The sequence below is a fragment of the Sphaerodactylus townsendi genome, linkage group LG01, assembly GCF_021028975.2.
Source record: "Sphaerodactylus townsendi isolate TG3544 linkage group LG01, MPM_Stown_v2.3, whole genome shotgun sequence".
Lineage (NCBI taxonomy): Eukaryota > Metazoa > Chordata > Lepidosauria > Squamata > Sphaerodactylidae > Sphaerodactylus > Sphaerodactylus townsendi.
Window position 1 is genome coordinate 74685825 of NC_059425.1, and position 26701 is coordinate 74712525.

General features: G+C 42.4%; 2 protein-coding genes across 2 annotated transcripts; one reads left to right on the plus strand and one right to left on the minus strand.

The window, feature by feature from the left end:
• Positions 1–1080: 1080 nt before the first annotated feature.
• LOC125425855 (epoxide hydrolase 1-like) lies at positions 1081–17432 on the plus strand. The gene is made up of 9 exons (XM_048483580.1): positions 1081–1209; positions 7985–8195; positions 8417–8597; positions 8734–8964; positions 9056–9185; positions 11342–11556; positions 12330–12438; positions 12786–12911; positions 17048–17432. The coding sequence occupies exons 1-9, from the start codon at positions 1181–1183 to the stop codon at positions 17247–17249; spliced, it is 1434 nt and encodes a 477-aa protein (XP_048339537.1). The 5' UTR covers positions 1081–1180; the 3' UTR covers positions 17250–17432.
• LOC125425861 (MAD2L1 binding protein) lies at positions 17422–25470 on the minus strand. The gene is made up of 2 exons (XM_048483593.1): positions 24995–25470; positions 17422–19899 (listed from the first exon to the last, which is right to left on the minus strand). Exons 1-2 carry the CDS (start codon positions 25433–25435, stop codon positions 19360–19362), a joined length of 981 nt encoding a protein of 326 aa, XP_048339550.1. The 5' UTR covers positions 25436–25470; the 3' UTR covers positions 17422–19359.
• Positions 25471–26701: the final 1231 nt, after the last annotated feature.

The following is a 26701-nucleotide window of genomic DNA, read 5'->3' on the forward strand; positions in this document are numbered from 1 at the left end:
CACGACAACTTACCTCCCACGAATCAGTGCACAGGACTCACTTTGTGAATTCTGCACACTTATTGGTGGGAAGTTTGTTGTACCAACATTCCAACCACTTCCCCCACGACCACCTTCCCCCAACCCAGGAGCAAGCCAGGCCCAGTGGGGAAGCTGCCCTCTCCTCCAGGTCAGGCAGCAGCCTCCCCAATCCCCCAGCCACCCTCCCCCTGCCCCAAAAAACAATTCAGACCCAGCAGATAAAATGTGCCAACACTGCCAAGCCACCCTCCCACCAGGCCTTCCACTTGCCTCCCTATTTATCTAGTCACCCTCCCCATGCCCCCAAAACCAACCCAGGCCCTCCTGTCTGGGGTCTTGGCCTGCAGACACCCAGCCCAGCCCCAGCAGGGCCCAAAGGGTCGGAGCAGCCTGGAGCAACAGCAGAGCCAACAAAAACCATGGAGCAAGCCCAGCCGGAACAATTCCAGAGTAAGTTGTGAGGGTGGTTGGGGAAGTGGCAGGAGAAGTGCCAAGGGTGAGAGAAGGCAGGTGGCCAGGAAAACCTGCCACCAGTCCGCCCAGTCCCCCACTGGCATTCTCCCCCTACTTTAGAGTCCATTTTATTGCATTTTAAAATGAGTTTTATTGCTAGTACATGTCTAAAGAACCTTGAAAGGAGAAGGAATATTCTGCTCTGATGTAACTCTCCTCTGTTCTTTAAGCAAGAAACAGATAATCCCAGGGAAGGTATATTGAAGAAGAAGAAGAGTTTGGATTTATATCCCATCTTTCTCTTGTGTAAGGAGACTCAAGGTGGCTTACAAGCTCCTTTTCCTTCCTCTCCCCACAACAGACTACAAGGTCACCCAGCAGGAATACAGGAGTGCAGAAATACATCTGGTTCACCAGATAAGCCTCCACCACTTAGGTGGAGGAGTGGGGAATTAAACCCAGTTCTACATATTAGAATCCACCTGCTCTTGACCACTATACCGCACTGGCTCTACGACAAATAGCTGTGTCATGTTGTCACATAAGTAACCATGCACACTTGGGCAGTAGATGGCACTGTTACAGGTTTATACTATCTCTGTTACTTCAGCCTATAGGATAGAAGGCAGCTGAAGCCGGAAGGGATTTTGCACAGCAGGAGAACTGTGCCGAGCTGATTTATTATTCACAGGGCCTTCTTGCAGACATGTGGCAGCAGATCTTACAGAGTGTTCGGTGAGTGTAAAAAGGTAGCAGGCAAGTTTCTGGGGATGCTGATGAAGTTGGGATGGATTGCGGATGGCTTTTGGCTGGAATCTGCTCAGAGGGGGGTGGGGGTCTGGTGAGAAAGAAAGTTCAGCACGGGTTTAATTGCTGGACAGAGGGCCTGGAAATCAGAGCAGCCACTCTAGTTAAGTGTAATGAAAATTGAGAGAGGTGCTCACGGCAAACTCTCTGATTATGCACAGATTATGTAGAATAGATACCAACATGAAATTCAGTTATGTTCTCAGTCACTGAGGTGGATATATGATAGCCACTCCATACACAAACACATCTAGAAAGGCAGGGGCAGTGCATTTTACTCTTTTCAACCATTGTGACAGCGTATGTAAGCAGTTCTTTAAAATGTCTTTAAGGGGAAAGTAATGGATAATTATCATTGAGTCTGACTGGAATCTTAGAATTCCCCCTACAGAGGACGTCAGTCAAGAGGCTACTGAGCTGATCCTTCTTGAGGCAGATTAGCATAGCTAAAGCTGCTTGGGCATGGAATCTGTGCCATATTTTGCTACTGTAAGGCCTGTGAGCAGAGAAATGCATGAAGGTCCAATTACCTGTTCCATAAGCTGCTCACCTTTTTAAGAAACTGAAAAACTGCAAAAGGGAAACGCCCTTCCTGGCATTCAAATATCCAGCTTTTATTTAGTAGGCTGCAGGCACACCTTTTAAGACCTGCATCTAAAGTGTGTGATCTTGCATAAAACTCTTTACTCTTTCAACTGTGAATTTACTATGTAGCCTTAGGTAAGCCCCACCCCACTTACTGCAGAAACAACATCCTCATTGCAATTTCAGAATAATATGCTATTCAAGATAATGTAAACACAAAAAAAGTTTAAAAGCTTATTGTTACTATTATTACTTCTCCACTGTGCCTGCACAGGAACTTTAGTGATATCTGTGTTGCTTCCTTTTGGAGGCAAAGGGCAGACTTTTTGCTAACCATTAACAAAAGGAATCAGCAATCCAAAGCCACAGACTGGGTCAATATTCCCAGAGCATGCAAGAAAGAAAGGGGCCAAGGTTACAGGAGAGAATTGTACATTGTCTCTCAAGCTCTTGTTGGCCAACCCCATCAGTCCAGGTTTCCCCAGAGCGACTTCCTTGCTTAATGTAGAGTTGTTACTCATTTGGATCCAAACATCTTGGCAAACTTTGCCTACTCCAGCACTATAGACCACAATGGCTCCCTTTTAGTTTAAAGTGGATAACAGGTTACAGCCCTTGCTGCAAGACTACTACTTCTCCACATTTTATGTGAGTGATAGCCAGTTGCACTGCTGCTTTGAACCTGTTGTCTTGGCTCCAAAAGGAGGAGACAAGAGAGACTGGGGCCATATTAATGAAGGATACTTTGGACATATTTATATACGTGGCCATACACAACTTCTTTTCTGGGGGTGCAGAGAACTGAAATGATGCCCCCCTTCACTGTATGCCCCAACTTCATTATTTCTTTATTTAGAAACTGTGTATGCTGCCTCTCCAGACCTTTCCAAGGCAGCTCATAACAATGAAATAAAAATAAAAAGCTGAAGAAAACAAAAACAAATACCAATAAAAACATATCACTAAAATAGTCCAACCCACTTTAAAAACATGTAAATAAAAGCAATTCTGCGCATAAGCGCACATGAAATGGAGCAGACTAAAATAATATTGATAAAATAGTTCTCAGGCTAGGAGCAGACGATAAAACATCTTTGTTAAAAGCCTGGATAAAAGTAAAGGCTTTGGCCTGGTGCCACAAAAGATTTAAAGAGAGCTCTGTCTGTGGTCACCACCTGCTTTACCTCTGAAGCCAAGGGACACCGACAGTAGGGCTGTCAATAAGTAGGCAGTCCTTCAGATACCCTGGCTCTAATCTCCTTATGGTCTTACAGGAAAAAACTAATACTTTTAATTGTGTCTGGAAACAACGGGCAGTCACTGCAGATCTTTCATCATACATCTGATACCATTCCTGTATCCCACCCCTATTAACAGCCTGCCAACTGCATTCTGGACCACTGGATGTTTCTGAACACTTTTGAAAGGGAGCCCGATGAACAGTCCATCACAGTGATTTAACCTGAACCCAAACAGCATGGATCACTATGGCCAGATGACGCTTTTTGATGAAGGACTATCTAGGGTTGCTAATCTCTTGCGGTGGGGGTGGGGGGCTGCTGGAAATCTGGATTTATAGCTGTTCCACAGACAACAGGATTCAGTTTCCCTGAAAAAAATGGCTTTGTAGAATGGACTCTACGGTATTATGCACTGCTGATGTCTCTTCTATCCCCAATCCCTCCCTTTCCCAGGCTTTACCCCTAAATCACCAGCCCAAAGCCAGAAACCCTTACATCTGGCACAAAGGGGTATCTAGGGAAAATGTAGCCTGGTACAAAATCTGTGTTTTTTTGCACCAGGTCTTAAAGTCAGTATATGGACCTGGGGGGGAGGGGTGTGGACTCGGAGGGCGATTTCCCCCCCCCCACGTGACTAAATGGCCGTAGCCCAGGGACCTTTGACCCCATATATGACCTCCTATGTGCTGCACACCCCGATCTGGTATTATCAGTTGAAGCAGACAAAAAGAGCTGCATCCCATGGAGCAAATCTTGTGCCTCTAACTATATGTAATGGCAAGGCCCTAGATTCCACAGAACATTTTCGCTTGCAGAAGGAATAGACTTCCCTTGACTTCCCCTCCTGTAACAGGTCAAAATGCGCCCCCCCCCCCCACACACACACACACTGCTGCTCCTGCGTCACACTATAAAGAGTTCTGAAGTAAGGGAGGAACTTAGCAAAAATTGCTCAGCACTTCCATTATGGAAAGTCCTCCATGGGACTCAACCTAGCATACAGAAATATTATTTTACCAAAAGTTTAACCAGTACCATATTACATTACGCACTTTCCCCACTCTTCTAGGTTTTCATGTTCGCAAATGCAGATATCACTGAAGTCTAATGTTCCTATATGGTCTCTTTAAATTGCTAGCAAAGCCAGTGATGAGAGTTAGGTCTGAGACATTGTTGGATGCAGGTATTACTTCTTAGGAGAATCTTATTGGCTATTGCAACAGAACTGAACACATCTGCTGGCTGCAAGTTTTGAGGATTATTTTTAAAAATTATTCCTTCTAGGCTTGCCCAGGCTAGATCTTTATGTAGAACTGGGATGGAGAAAGATATGGAGTCAGTTTCCTTTTCCTCCAAGGCCTAAGGCCAGCAGAACAGTTAATTGGCTCTTCTAAGCTTGGTGTTACTTGCTGAAGAAAGAGGGAGATGTTTCTACAGGTACCTGCCTCTTCTTCAGCGCTTGCCTGCTTTTCCTTGAGATCTGGTTTGGCCAAGACTGGAAGATTCAGCTCCAGTAACTGGAGATGCTCAAGCAGCTGTCTCTTACTGGGTCTCACTAATTGCTGTCCAACAAGTGAGATGAGGAAAAGAAAAAGCAGCATGCAATTGCATTGTGCTGGCCCTCCTTGGAGAAAGCAAAATAGCAGAAATTCACTGTATTTTTTTCTGGACAGAGTCCAGGTTTTTTTTTTTGAATCAACACAGATGCACAAATAATCCCTCCTTAAAAATTACCAGTATTGGCAGAAGGGGCAAGGAGCAAGAGGCATTTCTTGTTTCACTCAGAAAGCCCAGCATGCAGCATCATTTTACAACCTCAAACCATCAGTTTGTACCTATGGCAAGAAGAGCAGCAATAAAACCCTCAATAAGGCCCTGATTTTGAAAATTATAAGTACTGGTTTTTATCTACAGTTCACAGTTAAGCAACTTTTATTAATGTCCATCAGAAGATACAGAAGATACAGATTGACAGAAAAGCATAGCTCTGTAGAGAAATGGACAGAGGGTGGGAGATGCCAGGAGAACAGATGTTTATCTTGGTTGTGCTCACCTCCTGGATTATCTGCACAGTTCCAGTTAAAGGAGACAAGTCCTCTGTAAAATAAGGCTTCTGATAGAAGTAGCTCACCCCCATTTTTGTCTTCTCAGTGTGTTTGAGTGAGAGAGTGAGAATTCCCTGGGAAAATTATGTCTGTGCATTTTTTTTCTCCAAGAGTTCAAAGAGGTGTCTCCCTTTTAACGCAATTACAGCCCTGTGAGGCAGATTGAGAAGTAGTGGCTGCCTCTGGACCACACATTAAGCACCTTAGCTCAGCGTGTATTTAGATTTCCACATTTCACTTTTGACAAGATATCATACTTGCAATGGGGGGGCGGGGCGGGCAGCACAACAAACAATAGACTCACTGACTTTATCAGCAGCATTCCTATACTAGTTCAGTGAGGTCCTTCTAGGACTTGCTGAAAGTGACAGTGAAATGGAGCTAACATCTCAGTTTAACAGTTCTCCTCTCTCTCATTCAGCTCAGCTGCATGCAGCTGGACTCCCCTAGTTCCTCAGAACCTGCACTGGTTCAAAAATTGCAAAGTGGAGAACATTTTTTAAAATTAACTTGAAAGTTAATTGTTTGTTTATCAAATTTATACTCCATCACTCCCTTAACAAGCAAGGCTCAGGGTGGCTTACAACAAAGTAAAATACAATTCAGTAGATAATCTTAAAAACAATAGTAATGATAAAGATATAACACAATTTAAACCACGTATATACATCTATATTGAAACACATCCAGCAATCCAACGGTAAAATGATCCAGTGGGAACACTACAAGAATTGCAAGACATGTGCAAATTAAAAGCCTGTTGGAAGAGCTCTGTCTTGCAAGTGCTATGGAAGCTAACAAGGTCCTGTAGAGCATATGTCTCCTCTGGTGTAACATTCCACCAGGACAGGGCTACTACAGAGAAGGCCCTCGACCTGGTAGAAGAGAAGTGAACCATTCAAGGGCCAGACACCACCAAAAGACTGCATGGTAAAGAGCACAGGCAATGTAATGCATTGTAATAGGAAAAAGTCACTCCTAACCAAGGTTGTTTCAATACCAGAAATGAGGAAAAAAAGAGACAGTTACAAATCTCAATATGTGCTCCCCTATCTCTTTTTCTTCTAAAGCTAGAAGCACCAGGAGTACTGGGGGGGGAGGGGGGTGGCACTTGCAATCCTTGAAAAAGGGTGGGTTTAGGCTCCTCCTTTTCCCCAACACCAGGGCCTAATGTATATCAGATCACTTGGTGGCATATTTTGTAGGTTAACTACAAGTCTGGGAATCAGAGTCTGGATCCCCAGCATGTGCTGTTTGACTGAAAGCAAGCTATAGGATACGACCCAAGCAGAGCCTCTCACTTGGACAAAAATATCCAGTTTTGTCAGTACCCATCAAGTCTGTCTTGCTCAGATTCTTTCAAACTCTCAGCAGAATTGTTACTTGTATAGCACACGATGGGAACAATGGCTGTTTTCCATTGTACACACTTTTAGAATAATATTATCACCTGGAAGAGGTGTAGCTAGGGAAAATGGAGTCCGGTGCAAAATCTGAGTTTTGCTCCCCCCACCCACCCATGGGTGGCCACTGTGATGCTGGAATCCACCCCCAACCAGCATAACTTTCAATGGTGTTTAAACTAGGGAGCCCAGATTCTCCTTTTAAATCCACCTTAAAGGGAGAATCTGAGGTCCCCAGTAAAAACAACATTGAAAGTGATGTTGTTTTGGGGTGGATTCTCCCCCACCCTGAAACAGCATCACTTTCAACGTTTAAACTGGGGACCTCAAATTCTCCCTTTAAATCCATGCTGAAGGGGGTGGATTCAAAAGGAAAATCTGGGAAAATTTGGGGGGTGCCTGGTGTCAGGGGTGCAATTGTTAAGCTAGCAGCATCCAAATTTCAGGGTATCTTTATGAGACTCTCCTGATGATACCAACCAGATTTGGTGAAGTTTGGTTCAGGGGGTCCAAAGTTATGGACCCTCAAAGGTGTAGCCTCCATCTTCTTGGTGGTATCATCAGGAGAGTCTCCCGAAAAATCCCAGAAATTTTGGTGCTGCTAGCCTAAAAACTGCACCCCCTGCAGCACAAAAACTGAAAAACACTTTAAAAAATGCAAAAAACACACACACAAATGAGCCTAATTTTTTTGGGGGGGGGGCAGGCAGTGCAACACTCACCCCCCCACCCCCCATCCCCCTAGTAGCTACACCTCTTTCGCCTGGAGATCCTGAATGTAAGCAAAGATGGATTGTATGGAATAACTGCAGTCGGTTCTTTACTCCCTACTGCCAATTAGATATCCATTCTACTCAATCACCAGAGCTGTGGTCACAATACAGCAGCTGAAGTATTAGAAATTACCTAATTCACATTCTTACCCTTCAGATATCTTATTTCAGAAATGATTTGGTTCACTTTATTATTTTTAAATTCTTAGAGGTTTTTTAAAAATAACTTCTATTGTTTGGTCCTAAGAAAACATCAAGCGCTCACCATCTTCTGCCTGTAAAAGGTGTCCTGTAAGGGCCAGACTAGATGTGGTGGCATCCTTGTGGCCATCTGTAGATCAGGTGTAATTCCAGGAGATCTCACCTGGAGGTAGAAAGTCCTAGCACCACTCCTGCAGTTGTTTCAGCACTTAAAAGGGCACCAGGAGAAACAAGACTTTTGCTTTGTCCTGGTCAGGGCCCTTGGGGCATTTTAAAATCACTTTAAAATAGCAGCAGCATCCTCATGGTGGCCACAAGGACACATTCACATCTAGCTTGACCCTAAGACTCAAAAATATTTGATGCTTATTCTGAATGTTTGCTTTCCTCCCTAGGTCGTATGACATGCCCCAGAGAAATATGATTGCAGTCTCCTGTGTGCTGGGAGGCGGAGGCCTCTTGGTTTATTGGCTTCTGTCAAGACACAGGATGAAGACCCTGGAAATGGGAGATGGATGGTGGGGTTCAGGGGCGAAGTCATCAAGAGACAAAGAAGATGAAGGAATTAGACCCTTTCAAGTGAAAACATCTGAGAAGGAAATTCAGGTACCAGTGGGGATTTAACAGAAATGAATCTAGAAGTGAATTAATAGTACTTGTATTATTTATGTAGCACTTTTTAAAAAATTGATCACATATAAGGTATATCAGGAATTACCAGTGATGCTTTTCCCTGTTAAGATGCTTCCTCCACATAATAATGATTTTTTTAAAATTACTGTTGCAATATCTCCAGTTATAGTATTTTGTGGGGATTCTCTTATCAGGATTTGTACCAGCGCCTTGACCAGGCACGCTATACTCCACCACTGGAGAGTTCTGGTTTCAACTATGGTTTCAACTCCAACTACCTTCAGAAGGTGATCTCCTATTGGAGGAACCAGTTTGACTGGCAGAAGCAAGTTAAAATCCTCAACCAGTATCCACATTATAAAACAACTATTGAAGGTGAATTCTCCATTGATCTACACCTGCCTCTCTTCTGTGTTTGGCCTAATCCTTTTTCTCAAACCCCCTTTCAGTTACTTCAATGAGATTTTCATGCTGATAGCCACCATGTTAACTTTGTTGCTTTTTTGGACAGGGATTGAAATTCATTTTATCCATGTGAAGCCATCTCGTAATCTGAGAGGCCTGACAGCCAAGCCTTTGCTGATGGTGCATGGCTGGCCCGGCTCCTTCTACGAGTTCTATAAGATCATCCCACTGCTTACTGACCCTGCTGCTCACAGGCTGAGTGATGAGGATCTAGTGTTTGAGGTCATCTGTCCATCCATTCCAGGCTATGGCTTCTCAGAGGCCCCCCACCAGCAGGGTAGGCAACAGACGAGACTGTGAGACTTTTTTTTCTAGGTTGGAAGTGAACATTCAAAGGTCCTTAATGATATGATTCTCTCACTTCACAGGCTTTGACACAATGGCTTGTGCTCGGATCTTTCACAAGCTGATGCAGAGACTGGGCTTCCAGGAGTATTATGTCCAAGGGGGAGACTGGGGCTCGCGAATCACCACAAACATGGCCCAGATGCTGCCAAAGTGAGTGACAGAAGTCTTTTTCTTTCAGTCTGTGACATTCTTCTTATTAACAGACTAGTGTCTATAAATGCGAGGTCACAGTCACCCATATAACAGCCTCCTTTCATAAACATTTGGCGTGGTGGTAGTTTGCAAGCAACTCTGCAACAGGCAAGGTCAAGAAAGCAGTCAACTGAAGAATGTTAGCTAGTTGAACTACCACTGCTGGAACTTGCATAAAATGATAACACTGCCAGTGGGTGTAAGCAGTGGATTTTGTCCTCTCAGCATGTCTTTCTCCCACATCTCTAATCTAGACATGGGTTGCGGTGGTAGAGATCCATGTGTGCATATTCACATATTATTCTGTTCATTAATAAAGCAGAGTGGGGTTCTATTTTTACAACAACAACAAAAAGTGAGAATGTGGAGGGCAAATTTTGCCTTCTGTGTTTCCTTGCCCCAGTGTGCTCTGTTGTACAAATGGTTTTCTGCATGCTCTGTTCCAGTATTATAAGTGAGCCAGAGTAGAAGAAAAGTCTTCAAAAGGAGGGAGGGTTTTGGAACAGTGGTCTACAAGATGGTGACTGCAGGTACCGTCGTGCCCACCAACACCTTTCCTGGTACCTGCCAAATGTTTTTGCAAAGTGGGCAGGGCCAGGTGAGACTTTTGCCCAGCAAGGCTTCTGATTGGTCTCTGGGGATTTGGTTGGCTATGCAGAGTTTTAAACGCATTGCTTTGGCACCAGCTGCCACCACAGCACAAAGATCTTCATTATATGACTTAAGGTAAGCTATGGCAGCCATTTTCTAGAAGCAGCCATTTTGTGGCTGCACCCGCCATGCTGTATCATAATTCCAAAGGTGCATGTGTAACCTCAGCTTGTGGTGTTAGGGACAGGTCAGAGCCCTGTCCTTAGAGCTAAAGCTCTCTCCTGTTACTCACAAATAACCATCCATAAGCTTCTTCAGTGTTCAGAGTTTATTGTTTCAATTCTGCGCAGAAGAGGGAACTCTCCTCTGTTTGCAACAGGAAGGAGGTTCGAAGAGCTGCCGCCTGTGCAACATAATTTATAGTTACAAAAACATACCTCCCCGCTTCTTGCTCATTGGGTTGAGTCAAGTAAACGTACAGACTTGGTCATCTTATCCCACCTCTTCTGCTAACCCTTATCTATTTGTGAATTCCTTGCTAGCTCCCTTATCTCTACTAACAGGCTTCAAAGGAGGAGATATGACAGTCAAGCCATTAATCTCTCCTTCTGTTCCAATTAGTACTGTTCAGGTGGGATATGATCTCAGAGCAGGTGTGCTTTATCTCAATTTAGCCAACAAACTTTAAGACTTCTATCTGCTGTCAAGGTCACTATGCTCCCTGGCACCCCTTCGCATTCTTCCGTGTTTACTTGATTTTTAGCAAGCTCAATTCCAAGCCTCATCAGGGATGTTAGCTAAGATGATTTTATATAACGTGCTTCACTCTTTGTGCAGGCTAACTTTTAAGGCTACCTATATGTGTCTATATGGCTTAAAACACTATAAATTATATATGTGTGCATATCAGTGGGTTCTGTGGGGCAGAACCTGGATTGAGTTTGCAACAACAATTTTTAAAAACAAAATGGTTTACTTTCTTGATGGTTTACTTAAGGGCTTGATGAACAGGCTTCAACATGATGAAGGTTTCCAGGAGAACTCTCACCCATTACAACCACAAAAAGAAACCCTGAAACAATAAACTCCAACATTTACAACATAGCAAAAACAAACAACTACCTTCCCAGTAGTTCCCAACAATATTGCTGTCACCTTAACAAGGTGTTAAGGGCTTATAGAAATCAAGGTCCGAGTCTGGTAGCCTTGTCTCCTCCAACTACATGAGGTCTGCTGCCTCGTGCTGCTCTGAGTCTCCACCCCTTACTGGGTCAACCCATTCTGAGCATGGGGGTTACACATGCAGGCTCAAAAAAGTTGGAAACCCAAATTATAGCACCTAACTTCTGAAAGCTCTGAACTTCATTAAAAATAGGCCACATCTTCCACTTTAATATGAATTAGACACATCCAGTTTAGCTTGGGAAGCTTAGGCAAACTTGTATGCAAGTCAAACCCGCTGGGATTATTCCTGAGTAAATATGTTGGTATCAGCCTGCATGCTTTATTTTCCTTGATTTTAGATCTGTAAAGGGGCTTCACCTGAACATGATGTTCCTGACAAAAATTGGTTGGAGTGGCTTTATGTCTTTACTGCTGGGAGCCTATGTGCCATGGTTGGTGGGCCTCACCAGGGAAGACTCACGTCGTTTATTTCCATACTTTAAGAAGCATGTATATGACCTCTTGCGAGAGACTGGCTACCTGCACATCCAGGCCACCAAACCAGACACAGTAGGTTTGTGAATTTACTTTATTTGTGGCTGTTATTGTCAGCAGCTCACTCTGCTCCTGCCCCTGCACAATGCTGATACTGTTGTTAAAATAAAGGAAGTCACAGATTAAACTATATTTGACTAAATGAAGCTTTCAAATGGTCCCCCATAGGAACACACCCTTAGATCTAGTGGACAAGGTTTTAGTGGGTTTTGTGTATCGATCCAGAGCCAGTTGCCTTTTCTCAGCACTTGTGCCAAAATGTAACAATCAAAAATCTGCAAACTGAAACTTGTACAAATAAGTGATTTCAAATCTTAGATGTCAACATGTTAGCTCTGGTCAATGTATTCTGAATCTTTCATACTAAAATGTTTAGCTCCTCCCCCCAACATAATAATGTAATATATGTACATACTTTTACTGCTATATCAGAGAGAATTGTAGGGAGAGCAGGTTCATAAAATGCTCCCTAGTGTGCGCTCACATGAAGAAATGCAGTGTGTGAGCTGAAACTTTATAAATAAAATGAGTAGCAATCCTTGTGATCACAGGAGTTTTTTTCTAGTCTTGCACATTTTTTCAAATTAATGGGATCCTTTCAAGAATAATCAAGACTAACGACAAAAATAGTATTTCATAAGAGGATGGGGTGGAATAAAATGAGTTGAAATACAAAGCCTGGATTTTCTTCCGGATCCTTGAACAAGTCTTTTGCATGATCCAGTTACTAACCCAAGGCTAGAAATTTGGAGACTGTTGACTGAAGGCTGTTGTGTTGCTTTCCTAACCTAGGGTGTGGATTGAATAATTCTCCTGTGGGCCTTGCTGCATACATTCTAGAAAAGTTCTCTACCTGGACAGATAAATCATTCCGGAATTTGGACAATGGAGGTCTGGAAAGGTAGGCATTTGTGCATTGGAAAAACAACCAGCAATTTAAAAACTGAGGAAGGGACAGGGTTAGAGAATCAAAAGGATGAATTCTCCATCTTTTATTATGAGAAGGCAAATTGTGTTAAGTGTCGTCAAGTTGCTTCCAACTTATGGCTACCCTGTGAATTAATGCCCTCCAGAATTTCCTATTGTTAACAGCCTTGCTCAGGTCTTGCAGTCCAAGGGCCGTAGCCTCTTTTTTCTGTCTTATATTGGATCTTCCTCTTTTTCCTACTGCCTTCAAGTTTTCCTGGCATTATTGTCTTTTCCAGTGACTAAATACTCTGCTCTGCCATTAATGCTTTTCTTATTCAGGAAATACTCTCTGGATGAACTTTTAACCAATGTCATGATTTATTGGGTGTCTTCCTCCATTGTGTCATCAATGCGCTTTTACAAGGAGAACTTGTCTCAGAGCCCTGCCAGTGCACCTGACGCCAGGTAAGAAATAGGTATTGGAAAGTATTCCAAGATAAGGCATCCCACTGCACACTGCCTTACATTGTGTAATAAATTTTATGAGGCCTTTTTTCAAGGAGCTGCTTACTCAGTTCCTGAAATATAAGATCATATTTTTGCCATAATGCAAACATAACATAGTTCTTTCTTCAACAGAAAATCTCCCTCCCCCAAACGTATTTGAACATTGTATGCTCTAAAGTTAAGACAGCTCATTTAAAAAAATAACTTGAAGTCACAATGTTAAGGATCCCAATGGCACTTTACAAATGGGTGCATGGTAACATATCTAATTGAAATGTGATTGCTAGAAACACAGAGTTGGAAGGGACCTCAATGGTCATCTAGTCCAACTATCTGCACAATGCTAGAAATTCACAACTACCTCAAACCCTACTTCCCCAATGACACCTGCTCTATGCCCAGAGGAAGGCAAAATAACCACTAGGATCCCTGACCGATCTGGCATGGACGAACATTCCTTCCTGGCCCCAAAGTAGTTGTTGGCATAATACTGGGCATGTAAGAAAGGGTTGCCCCCCACGCCAGATCTGCCTAAATTCACAGAATCAGAATTGATGTAGATGGTCCTCTAACCATCTTCTCAACAAGCCTAAATATGCTCAGCTCCTTCAACCTTTCCTCATACAACTTGGGCTTCAGACTAGGGGTATGCACCATTTTTTACCAGTAGTTTTGGGATTTGTGTTAAAAAGACCTGGAAATGTTTGAGAAAGCTGAAAATATCCAACACCCCTTAGAGGTTTCCCTGGCTTTTTCGGGTCTTTTGAACCTGATCCTGAAAAATTCTGAGCTGTAAGAGCTGTATGATGGGTTTGGCTCATCCAGACTCAGTATTCAGCTCTGCACCTTCCCCTCCTCTGAAGTCTGTATGGTCTTCGCAGGTGGCTACGCCAAGGTAAATGCTGGGCTAGGCCAGGCCGGGCCCAGCATTCAGTTCTCTGCTGCTTCTGAGTCCATGTGAACTTTGGAGGTAGCATTTATTAGATAAGTGATGGAGACAGGGAGGGGGAAGAGGGACCCCCCCCCATTTTTTTAAAGCTAGGGGACCAAAGTGGCTTTTAAAAATGCCACAAAAATATGGCAGTTCTCGGCTCCCTTAAATTACTGCCATTTGGGGGGCAGAAAAGCTTTTTTTCAAGTATATTTTCAGTTCAGCTTTATCTGGATGCACAATCCTACTTCAGACCCTTCACCATCTTCATTGCCCTTTTCTAGACATGTTCAACTTATCAACATCTTTCTTAAACTGCAGTGTCTAAAACTGAACAAAATACTCCAAGTGAGGCCTAGCTGGAGCCAAGTGATAGCATCACTTTATGTGATGCAGCTCAAAATTGCATTTGTCTTTTAGCTACTTCATCACACTGCTGAATCATGTTCAGTGTATGGTCTACTATACTCATTTCCACAGAAAGATCTAAATACAATTGTGAATTCATCTGCCACTTCTTCCTGGACTTAATTTGTAGTAGAATCCTCCACAGGGGTCCTAGTGCCTGCCTTGTTCTGTCTCCCACCCCCATTCGAACGAAAAAAATAAAAAATCATCCTTACCACTTTGTAGAATGAGGACTAACCGGGGAGAGGCACGCAAATTTATGTTTCATTTTTCCCGCTTCCCCCGCCTATCTTAGAGCTCGTACTTTCCTATTTGTTGCACCTGCCATTCTGTGTAAAATTCAGGAGCCTCTGTGCTGCTGCCACCACCATTTGCAGAACATTCCCAGGAGTTTCCTCTGCTTGCACCTCATTGGATAGCCATTTCAATGTAAAAAATTGATAACTAAAGTTTGTTTTTCCAGGCCGTCCCATGCACATGTCATTTCTTTCCTTTCCTTTTTTTTTTTTGAGGAAGGGATCTTCAGAGCTGTGACAACACTAAGAATCTCAGCTGCTTGGAGGGCTGGTCTACCTCGTATTATGAAGCAATGGGTAGACCATGTACCCATTGCTTTTAATGGGAGCTTGGCCAGCCCTCCAAGCAGCTATGATTTTTAGTGTTCTCATATCTACAAAGACACATCCCTCAAAACAAAAAAGGTAAAAAACAACACATTTTTATTCATGATAGAAACAGGTTTATTAACAAAAAAGATGTGTTTCTTACAAACATAACAGTGAGATAACAGAGAGATTTCTCTGAAGAATTTGAAAAGCCTGCTCCTGCTCTGTCGACCATTTTTTCAAAGGAAAGGAATGTTTTCGTTTGAAAAAGGCAAGTTGTACCAATAGTCATTGGAGGAAATATAAATGTTCTTTTATCAAACTACCATGTTTAATAGTGCACAGAATGATAGTTTTGACGAAGACTGCTCTTAAAAAATTATTCTTTAATGCTCATAGACATTTGGGGCTGTTTTCACCTGCGGAAATACATGACTTTCACTTCCACCACACCACTATTGACCAACCATGCATAGATCTTTTGGTGGAAAAGGGTATAAGACTCCTAAATCATTTTTGCAAATACTTCTGCCAAGACAGGTCTCCTCCATCCTATAATTATGAACTTGATTTTCCCAACCTAAATGCAGAACTTTACATTTATTTCTGTTGAAATTCATTTTGTTAGATTTAGCCCAGTTTTCCAGCTTGTCAAAATCATCCTGTATCTTGACTTTATCTTCGACTGTATTTGCTACCCCTCCAAATTTTGTATCATCTGCAAATTTAATGAGCACCTCCTCTATTCCTTCATCCAAGCCATTTTTAAAGATGTTGAACCTACAGGACCCAGGGCAATTTCCTGAGGCAGTCCATTTGCCACTCCTCTCCAAGAAGATAAACCACTAGGAAGCACTTGTTGGGTGTGATATGTCAACCAGTTACAAATCCACATAACATAGAGGATCCAAACCACATTTTATCACCTTGTCAACAAGAATATATGTGAAATTATCATAAGTCCTACTGAAGTAAAAATAAGCTATGTTCACAGTATTGCCCTGATCCTACAGGTAAGAACTCTTTAAAAAAAAAAGGAGATAAGGTTAGCCTGTCATGACTTACAGAAACATACAGTTGGAAGCGGCCACTCAGACAGTCCAGTCCCCTGCTCAATGCAGAACCAGCCTAGGCCATCACTAACAAGTGTTCACCTAGCCGCTAGTGCGTGGGAGCTCACTGCTTCCCTGGGTAGCCAATTCTGCTGCTGAACTACTCTTACTGTAAAATTTCCCTAAAATCCAGCTGGTATTTTTAGGCCCATAATTTAAATCCATTACTGCAAGTCTTTTCCTCTACTGCCAACAAGAACAGCTCCCTCCCTTCTCTTAGTGATTGCCTTTCAGATGTTTAAAGAGAGCAATCATGCCCCCCTCAGCTTTCTCTTCTCCAGACTAAACATTCCCATGTCTCTCAGCCTTTCCTCACTGTGCTTGGTCTCCAGGACCCAGATCATTCTTGTCACTCTCCTCTGCACCCACTCAATTCAGTCCACATTCTTGTTGAAGTGGACTCCAGAACTGCACACAGTACTCCAGGTGCAGCCTGGTCAATATTTTAAAATGCCTCCCCATCCACACTGAACAAGTACTGCAATTTAGTGGCTCCTTTTATGGTTGTTTAAAAAATCAAGCTCACCTCACAAAGATAAAAGCTTCATACATACCACTTGCTATTGTAGTCCAGATCTAAGATTAGAATCTAAACTTTAAGAAAAATGACTTGGTAGCAGTTAGGTCTACTAACCTAATACAAGAGTGTAGCAACAGATTTAGGTCTTAAGTTTTTGTACCTATTAGAAATAGAAAATGGCTAAAACGTATAAATAGAACAAAAATTTAATTTACTGTGCTGTAAACTGGCTTGGAAAAGCTAGACTCAAATCCAGTGGCACCTTTGAAACCAACAAAATTTTCAAGGTATACTTTTTTCAGAGCTTCCTTTGTCAGAAATCATCTGATAAAGGGAGCTTGGACTCTCAAAAACATACACCCCCCGAAAATCTTATTGGGTCTGTTAAGAAGCTACTAGACTTGAATCTAGCTGTTCTTCTGGAAACGAACATGATTGCCCTCTGAAACAGGCTAACAGAAGATATTTCTTGTCATTGCCTAACAAGCTTTCATGTGTTATGATGTCTCTGTCTACAGGATTGATGTTTATGTTCCCACTGGCCTTTCTGCCTTCCCTAATGAACTTGCCCATGCCCCTCGGTCCTGGGCAAAGAAGAAGTTTAAGAACATTGTCAACTATTCCTACATGCCCCGTGGCGGGCACTTTGCCGCCTTTGAGGAACCAGAACTTTTGGCTCAAGACATCAGGCACTTTGTAAGGAAGGTAGAGCGTCTTTGAAGAAACGGCATGCCATGAGCATCTCAGAGATACAAGAAAGAGCATGAAGCTTAGAGGCAATATGCAATAGTTAAAACAAAATATTGTAATTTAATTGCTGCTTAAGCTTCAGAGTCAGATGCTCCTCTTATGAGAAACTGTTGTTGTCACACAAAGAAGTTTTAAAAAATTATTCAATGTGAATCATGTCCTCTTTTATTTAAATTCATTATTCATTCTTCTTCTTCTACTTCATTTTACAGACATTACAGGCAGATTACATTCACACGTGATTTAAGTAGCACCTCTCCAAAACATAAAGCAACACTTTACAGAACATTGTGAACTTTTCAAAAAGAAATAATTTATTGCAGCTGGATTTTGAAGTACTTTTAAGGACTGAGCTCTACTTTATGAGTCCATTTTAGAAACTGCCACCTTCTCCCTGACCCCTTCATCTTCTGAGGAACTACTCCATGGCTTTCGAAAGCTTGTTTATAACAGAGCCTGTGTACAAATTACAGAATAGCTGCAGTGTTTTTCTTTGCTTTGAATAGACATGTTTGTTCAGCCTCTCCCAGAAAGTAATTCAGAACAAACTACCATTGAGTCCCAGAAAGCTTGTAAAGCTGAGATTAGAAAGCCTTTCCCTTAACAACCACTTCTTGCATGTAGCTATTCTATGTAGAACACTTATCAAAATACAATGCTGGTCTGAATAGTATTCAGATACCAGACAAGCAAAAGCATGTCCACATAACAGGCACTTTCCTCCATTTTAGTTTCTTGACACAGAATCTTGCTCTCAGGGCTCAGAAATTACCTATCCTATCAAGGTGCCCCATGTCTAGCTTCCTTTGGGATCTGCAACCTGCGGCTCTCCAGATGTTCATGGACTGCAATTCCCATCAGCCCCTGGCATGGCTGGCAGGGACTTATGGGATTTGTGGTCCATGAACATCTGGAGAGCTGCAGGTTACAGCCCCCAGCTAGTATATTCTTCCTTTGCTACAGAATAGCAGTCGGACCCCCATGCCCATGAGAAAGTCACTCTCCCCAATCTGTTAACTATTTTCACTAAACCTTAAAGAAATACAGTTCCTGACAGTGGCTTTGCTCAAATCATGTAAAGTTTATCTATTTTAGACTAGACCTAGTCTTACAGGAGTCCTCTATCTTAATGTAAGCACTGAATAAAAAATATCAGTATCACAATGCAATGCAGCCTAAAGGAGGTCAGTCTTTCATCTGTCTGACTTATACATTAATTTAAGTAGCACTTCTACTTTATCTTTGGTCAAAGCGAGGGTAGATGAGGTAAGCAACTTCTATATCTTTAGAAATGTAAACTGAAACTTCAAAAGCTGTGCAATTAAGATCTATTTCCACATGAAGCGCTTTTAGGATGTTTACCTCTAGCATTAGTTAAAGGTCAGCACAGCAGAACCATTGTGAAGAAAACAAAGTATTTGAACATTATTCATGCTGACAATTTAAGGGAGAGTGCCTCCTCCAAGATTACTCAAAATACTTCTCAGAAGACCAGTGTCTTCAGGCAGAGTCTAGAAAACATGGGTGAAAATATTGAAGGACTCCAGCTTTTAAATGTCATTATTCCTCCACACAAGAAAAAAGAAGTTTGCTAGGCTGATTTAAAGTTGGGTGTCCCTTATTGAGGTATCTATCATTGCACAGGCAAAGATGAAAATTATGGCTTTCACAATACCCTCAAAAAAATCAACAATGATAAGAGATTGGAATTTAGTAAACATTGCACAGTGATCTAGCAGTGAATATAGTCTACTGCTAATGTAATGTTCTGCAGGAAGTTCCTACAATAGCCCACTTGTTTCAAGTATTGTTTAACAACCAAACAGCAAGGAAAATAGGTTGATGGGTCCCACAACACTGTTTTATCCTTTGAATAAAAGGCTCTTGTAATCAGACTGGAGCTGTTTCCAAGTCCCATCATTCGGAGAAAGCTCTCTAGAGAGTACAGTACAGCCCAGTATAGCTCTTAAAGCACTTCTGGAAAATAGAGTGGAACAAGAAAATTGCAGTTGCAGATGATCAAAGACTTAGCACAGAGCAACATCAATATGAGGTTAAGAATGTCCCATTTAAAACTTTGTCAAGAAAAGTAACGGAAACCCTTCACTGTCACTGGAGCTTGGAACCATATATAATCATTCAAAGCAGAGTTTACTTCTGTGTAAGAGGAAGGGGTTGCACAATCACGGTCACTACAGGATAGGTTGACAGTCAGCTTCCTCCCTCGAGCTGGCACTTTGTAGTTTAGTTTGGGTCGAAACCAGTCAATGCCACAGTTGCGGTGTCCTTGGACCATAACAATGACGCCCATGGTGGGGACAGCTTGAAGATCACTGAAGACATCAGCCAGGAAGAGTGAATGGAAAAGCTTGCGAACACAGGATGCCGTCTGCAGGCTCTCCTGAGTGCTACCTACTGAAATACCCTGCAGGTTGATCTCATATAGTTCTTTAGGGCTCACAGCAGTACCCCCAAGCAGAATAAGAACTCGTGGGACCAATGTCAAACTGAACATAATTTCCAAGTGTTGGAACACTTTCTCCAGGTCACCTAGCACTTGCTGGCATTTTTTATTGCTGGCTGGATCTCCACGATAGACTTTTCTGATCACATCTTCATCCTGTGAAGTAAACAGAATTGAAGCAATGGGAATATTTTAAAAGGGGAAACAATACACACCTTTTATGTCCAAGTACTTCACATGCTTTACCTTAAGGCCTTTGTGGTAACATGTAGTATAGATTGTAATAATGAATGCTAATGAACCACATCACTACTGAACTAAAAAAGGACACTAGCTTCTGACAAAACTTGACACATTCTGCCATAATCACTCATCTTGAATTCTGACATTGTAAGAGATTTCTCCAGAAATTAAAACGTGTCACTAGATATAAAGATCACAATAGTTCTAATTGCTGTTATTCAACAGATTACAACAAAACAAGGTGTTATTCCACCTTTGGGATACTATTGTACATTTCAGTCTGGCATCCAGCCTGGCCATGGGACAGAGACCATGCTGGTCACTCTCACAGACAACCTCCATAGACAGCTGGATTGCAGTGGGTCAACACTGCTACTGCTGTTAGATCTCTTGACAGTGTTAGACATGGTTGACCACCATCTACTTAGTCTCTGCCTTGCTGCAATTGGGTTATGTGGGACAGCCCTTCAATAGTTGATCTTATTTCTTCAACAGAGGGTACTGCATGATACCCTTTGCTATGTAGGGTCCCTTGGGGCAGCACTTGACACCCAGATTTTTTGCTTGATGCACAGCCAGCCAGAGCACTGTCCCAGATACATTGGCCATGTGCTTGGGGGCCATGGTTGAAGCAGAGTCAGTTCAAATGGAATCCATCAAAGACAGACGTCCTGTGACTGGGTTGGGGATGCTTAGGGCCAGGGCCACAGCTCCAGACTCTAGAGGAGTTCAACTATGCCAACTTCATCAAGAATTTGGGTGTGATCCTAGATGTCTCCCTGTTTTTAGAGACCCAGGTCACAAATACCACCAGACCAGATTTTTTTTACCTTCACCAAACCTGCCCTAACCTGATAATAGCCATAGTGATCCATGCAGCAGTCACCTCCAGGCTAGACTATTATAACTCACTCTACACAGGGCTACCCTTGAAGTTGCTCCAGAAGCTTCAGCTGTTCCAGAATGCGGCGGTGTGTGTTCTTGTGGGGACCCCCCAGAGAGCACATATACAATCACTGTTCCACCAACTGCTCTGTCTCCATACTGAGTATTGCTGTTAAGGTGTCATTTTAAAGTAGCTTAGGTAGATTAAGTTTTAACTGTTTTATTGCTATATATGTAAGCTTTGATCATATTATAGATATATAGATATATTTATTGTATTGATGTTAGCTGGCCTGAGTCTGACTTCGTTGGGAAAGGGTGGGATAGAAATTAAAAATTATTATTATTACAAGTAGGTTGCTATTTAGCTGAAATACTTGCATTTACTTCATGAGAATATCAGATTTCATTGTGGAAAATCCCCATTCTACTCACTGAATAGGGCTGGGGAACTCTCTCTCATCCTAATCTACCTTGCATAGTGACTGCTAATAAAGAATAACACTCTACTGCAAACTACTTGGAGGAACTATATGTTATCACATCTCTACAAACACAAGAACATACATTTAGATTAACATGAGCAATTAGCCTGTGTGTTTATGCAACTCTCTGTATGGGGCAGAAAATAAAGGGAAATTATATAGACGGGGAACAAAAATATACCTGTCCTAGCCTACATAGAAATTAGGTGGAAGAATACAATGTTCCAGGAGCTTCACCTGCAAGCTAGTTTAGTCAGGATCTGACTTTGTGATTTCAGCAAGGAAGCAGACTAACCATGAATACTAGTTTGGCCTGGTTCAACAAAGGACTACGCATAGCTTGATAGCCTTTCCCTGGTGTCAGATTAAATTACTGGAGTGGCAAATCTGATTAGCATAGTCAAGGAGATGACCTGGCCATACTAGTGATTAGCGTTCCTGGAAATTCTTCATAGTAAGGCAGATTCTTTGATGGTCCTAGCAGGTGACTTATTCTCCTACAAACCTAGATCATTAAGTATGGCCTCAACTTTGATAAGATCTCAGCAAACCAAAGAACAGAAGTATTATCAAAGCAGGGTTTAGCCCTCCAGGAGAAACCGGTCCGTTTCCCTGTAAGTCAGCTTTTCTGTTGCCTACTGCCTGGTATCAGTTTCCGTAACAAATATGGTTTCCCTTCCCTAATCTCAGACAGCATATGGTCTGAAAAGTCACGGTGACCCAAAACCATCGTTCCCAGGTGAGGACTGTTTCAGAATTACATACACGAGGTTGAAAACTTGGTCCTTTGAAACACTTTGTGAAATTATGAAGTTGGTATTATGATGTCCAAATAGCGAGTGAGCAATTACAAGTTCTTCCTATTAGACAGGAACTGCCATTTTTAAGAAGTGACCAAAAAGTAATATTTATGTATTTCTCCCCTAATTGTAAACTCACCACAAGCTTTATTAGCCCATAATGTTGGGGGTGGGGGGGGTTAAACTCCCCAGTTGTTGCAAATTTGCCCCCCCCCCAGCTTTAAATTTGTAATTAGCACTTCTACATTTTGACTTCAAATAGCATATTATATTAATTGGCTTGTTCACGTTACAGGTAGAGGAAAATTGTACACAGAACGCAAGTAGCTAATACTTTGATTAAATTGGACTGGTCTAGGGAGCAATAAATGCCTCTCTGCGGAAGGGCACAATTCCAACCTTCTTGAAGGAAACAGTTGCTCAACCTTGCCTTAAGAAGGCATCCCTGGACTCTTGTGACCTGAGCAACTATTGTCTAGCAGCTAATTCTCCATTTCCAGGTAAAAGCAGGTGGTGGCCATGCAGCCTCAAGCAATCTTGGAGAAGACTGATTATCTAGACTTACTTCAATCTGGAGTCAGGCCTGAGTTTGGGCAGAAAGGACCCTGCTCATCTTTACTGGCCTGGGGCAGTGTTTAGAGGAGCACATCCTTGTTGATTCTCCTGGACCTTTCTGCAGTGTTTTGTGACACTGATTTTTCTGCTTGTGATCCAGAATGCATTTCAGCAAAATCCTTGTAGCAGAGACAAGCTATCTATGTGCAAGTCAAGGTGTAGATGAAGATTCTACACATTCCCCAAGATGACATCTCTGGTAGGAACTATTAAGTCAAAATAATATTGCAGCTCTAGGGAAGGCTTTTAACAGGCACAGGTAACTGGGTACCGGTTTACTCAAGTTTCCTTACTATTAATTATTACGCTTCCTCCCTTAGCACTTTGTCCATGACAGTTCAATACTACAGATTAGGGTATCGTTCTGAAGAGGCTGGTTAAGATGGGGGGTACTGTGCATCGGTAGTTCCACTCTTATTTGATTAAAGAACATGGTCCTAGGGGACTGCTTCTTGTTACTGTGGAATGTCCCAATGTCCTACTTGAAACTGATAGAAAAGGTAAGAGATTTGGAGTAAGGTGCCACCAGTATGTGGCTGACACCCAGCCGTACTTCACTTAAGATCTGTGTCTGTAAAAGTCCTGAGCAAGTGCCACGAGATGGTGATGGATAAAGGCTAATAAACTGAAGCTCAACCAAGACTGATGTGCTGTAGGTCAATGACAAAGCTGTTTGAGGACTGAGGAGTTGGCCTGGCCTGGAGGAAACCACAGTCCCCCAGAAAGAACAGGTCTGTAGCATGGGAATACTACTGGATCCTGACCTACATCTGGAGTTCCAGATCTCCTCTGTGGTATGGAGGGCCTTTTATTAGCTTTACCTAGTATACCAGCTGTGCCTGTTGCTCAGGAAAGTGTGGTCTGACCACAGTCAGCTATACTCTGATTACATCCAGCTTGGATTACTGTAATGTAGATACCTTTGAATACACTCTGGAAACTTCAGGTCATCTAAAATGCAGCAGCCGTACTACTGTCATGGGCAGGATACAGGACCCATTTGGCTCCCATTTGTTTCCAGGTACAATTCAATGTGCTGGTTCTTACTGTGAAAGTCCCTTCGGGGGAGGGCAGGATATAAATGGAATAAACTAAACTAAATTAGTAGGAGCCAAGGTACCTGAAGGCCTGCCTCATCTCATATTGTCCAACCAACCAGTTAAGATCAGCCTCACAATCACTGCTGTCTGCACCCATATCTCCAAAGGTGAGATGGATGGTAACAAGAACCATGGCTTTATCAGTGGTAGCACCTTGCGGATTGAATGCCTTCCTCCTTAAGGCTCACTTGGTACCTACATTGCTTTCTTTTAGATGCCAGGCCAAAAGATTTATGTTCATCCAGACCCAAAGAGGTTGATTTTTTAACACTTTAGTCTGAAAGCTTATTTTACACTCTTAGTGGTATGGTTTTGTATATTCTTATAACCTATGTTTTTATGATGGGCTCAGTTTTTAATTTATTTTAATATTTCATATATTTTAATACTTGGTTTTTAAAATTATTTTTATTTTGCAAGGCACCCCAGGCTGGTGGCATTAAAACATTATAAATAAATACAAAGAACATTCAGAATCTAATTGGAGGACAGGAGAATAGACAATACATCTTCATAGCACAAGCTGGACAATTTCATCTTTAAGTTTCCCCAATATTATTTATTTACTTCATATTTAGGCCATCTTTTTCTTGGGGCTTGTGGTAGATTGCAAAAGGGAAAACACCAATCATATCTCCCCAGAAACAGTAGGACTAGGATTACAAAACTAGAAAACAATACAAACAAAAGCTGCCTAAAGTCACAAAAACTGCCCAATGCTTTATATTGAAATCTCATAAAATACAAAGTCAGCACAAAAAGGCTCTATCCAAATTCCTTACCTGTTACATAAATATATTCTCTTCAGACAGTTCCTCCCACCCAACCCCAGAAATGACATTTAAACTCATACCTTACCACCTGCTGGCAGCCGGAGTGGGGGGGCAGGGGGGGGGGAATCTGGCAACCCTAACATGAATACCTTGGTAGAGCAACCCATCACTTCATTCTTCTATGTGCATAAACTAGGCCTGTTATTCATGACGGTGTCCGATTAGTTTGGATGTGGAAAGGACACTTAGGCCAAAGCATGCCTGATACAAAAATGCTCTTCAGTGGTGTTGCCAAGGAGTGACAGGGTTTCAGCCTCGTCCGCCACCACCACCACCCGCCCCCCAAATACCTGGCGCGACGTCCTCAGGAGCTGCCTCTGGGAGAAGCAGGCGAACTGCTCATAAGGCAAAGGCAGCTGCTGTCTCTGGTACAGGACGTGGTTCAGAAGCTCGCGAGTGAAATGAAAGCAGCCTTCGCGGGTTACCAAGCCAGGGAAATCCACGGACACCGAGAAGCCGCCGCCGCCGCCCGCCGTGGGAGCCAGAGGCGGGGGCGCCAACGCCACAGTCACGGCGACGGAGTTGGACTCCGGGGCTGATTCGGCCACGCAGGACAGATCGGCCGAAATAGGAGCGGAGAGGGCGGATGAGTGATCCGCCGGGCACGAGAGGTGACCCGCCTCCACCAGTAGACTCAGGCAGGGAGATGGGGGGCGAGAGGGGAAGTGCGCTGAGCCCAAGTTGTTTCCCTCGGTCTCATTTTCTCCCTCCTTTTCCCTCCGTGCGGCCATTTTCTGACTTTTCAAACTCGCTGTAATTTGAATGGCCGCCCACCCAGAGCATCATGGGAACGTTTACTTGCACGTGAGTACCAGAAAGTGTGCCCGCGTGTCGCCATGTTTACTTAGGGCGGAAGTAACTGGTTTTTCTACTTCTCTCGCCGATCCACTCAGAGAGAAGACTATTTCTTATCTTTGACCCAAAGTGGGACGTTCGCTGTCTTTATTCCTAATCTAGTCAAAATTATAGTTTGAAAAGGTTGTGCATTTGTATACTGCCTTACCCAAATAGGATTTACCTCGTCTAGGATGAGGTTGAAATTGGTTTCAAGTTCCAATTTCGCAGTTCCTAGTTCCTTTTTAGCCAATATATCCACAAATATTGATGATGCTTGAAAAGAGTTTCACCCCCAAAAAGGGATTTGGACCACCCCTTTTCAAACTAGGACTCTGTTGTTCAGGGTGACACGTGGATTCTGACACAAACCATGTTACATACAGTTGGGTTTTGCACAAACAACGAAAAACCAAAAGTAATAATCCAAAGGTTACCACACTATGAAAATCCAGTACTCTATATTAAGTGGAAACATATAATTACAATTTATGGACGATATTATAAAATACAAAGTCCAGTCACGATGTGACAACATAACAATATCCAACAAAAAGAGCCTATATTTTGGCACTCAGGGCTGTGTACAATATCATACTAAACTACAAATACCTTCACAGCAAAATATCCATAGCAAATGTAGAATGAAGGTCAGACAAGCAATTGGTGTGTCCACAGCAAACCAACAAACGGGTTTTTTGCACTAATTTCATCTAAAGAGTTCCTCAGTCTACTCCAAAACCTTTAGCTATATTTAAAGCAAAACATATGCCACAATTTCTACTGTACAGCGTAATTCATTATGATAACCCATAACATTGATTTTAAGAGAATCCTTTACTCTTTATATCTTTTATACAACGACTTTCTGGCTACCGCTTTAATTAATTGTGCAATGGCAATTTGGTATGATATTGTTCACAGGAAAGGGATTTGGGCGTCTTAGTTGATAGTTCCATGGGAATGTCAACTCACTGCATGGCAGCTGTGAAAAAGGCAAACTCATTTCATTTTCATTTCATTTTAACCTTTAATGGCATATATATAAAAAAAGGCAAACTCTATGCTGGGGATCATTAGGAAAGGAATTGATAATAAAACTGCAAAGATTGTCATGCCCTTATATAAAGCAGTGGTGCGACCGCACTTGGAGTACTGTGTCC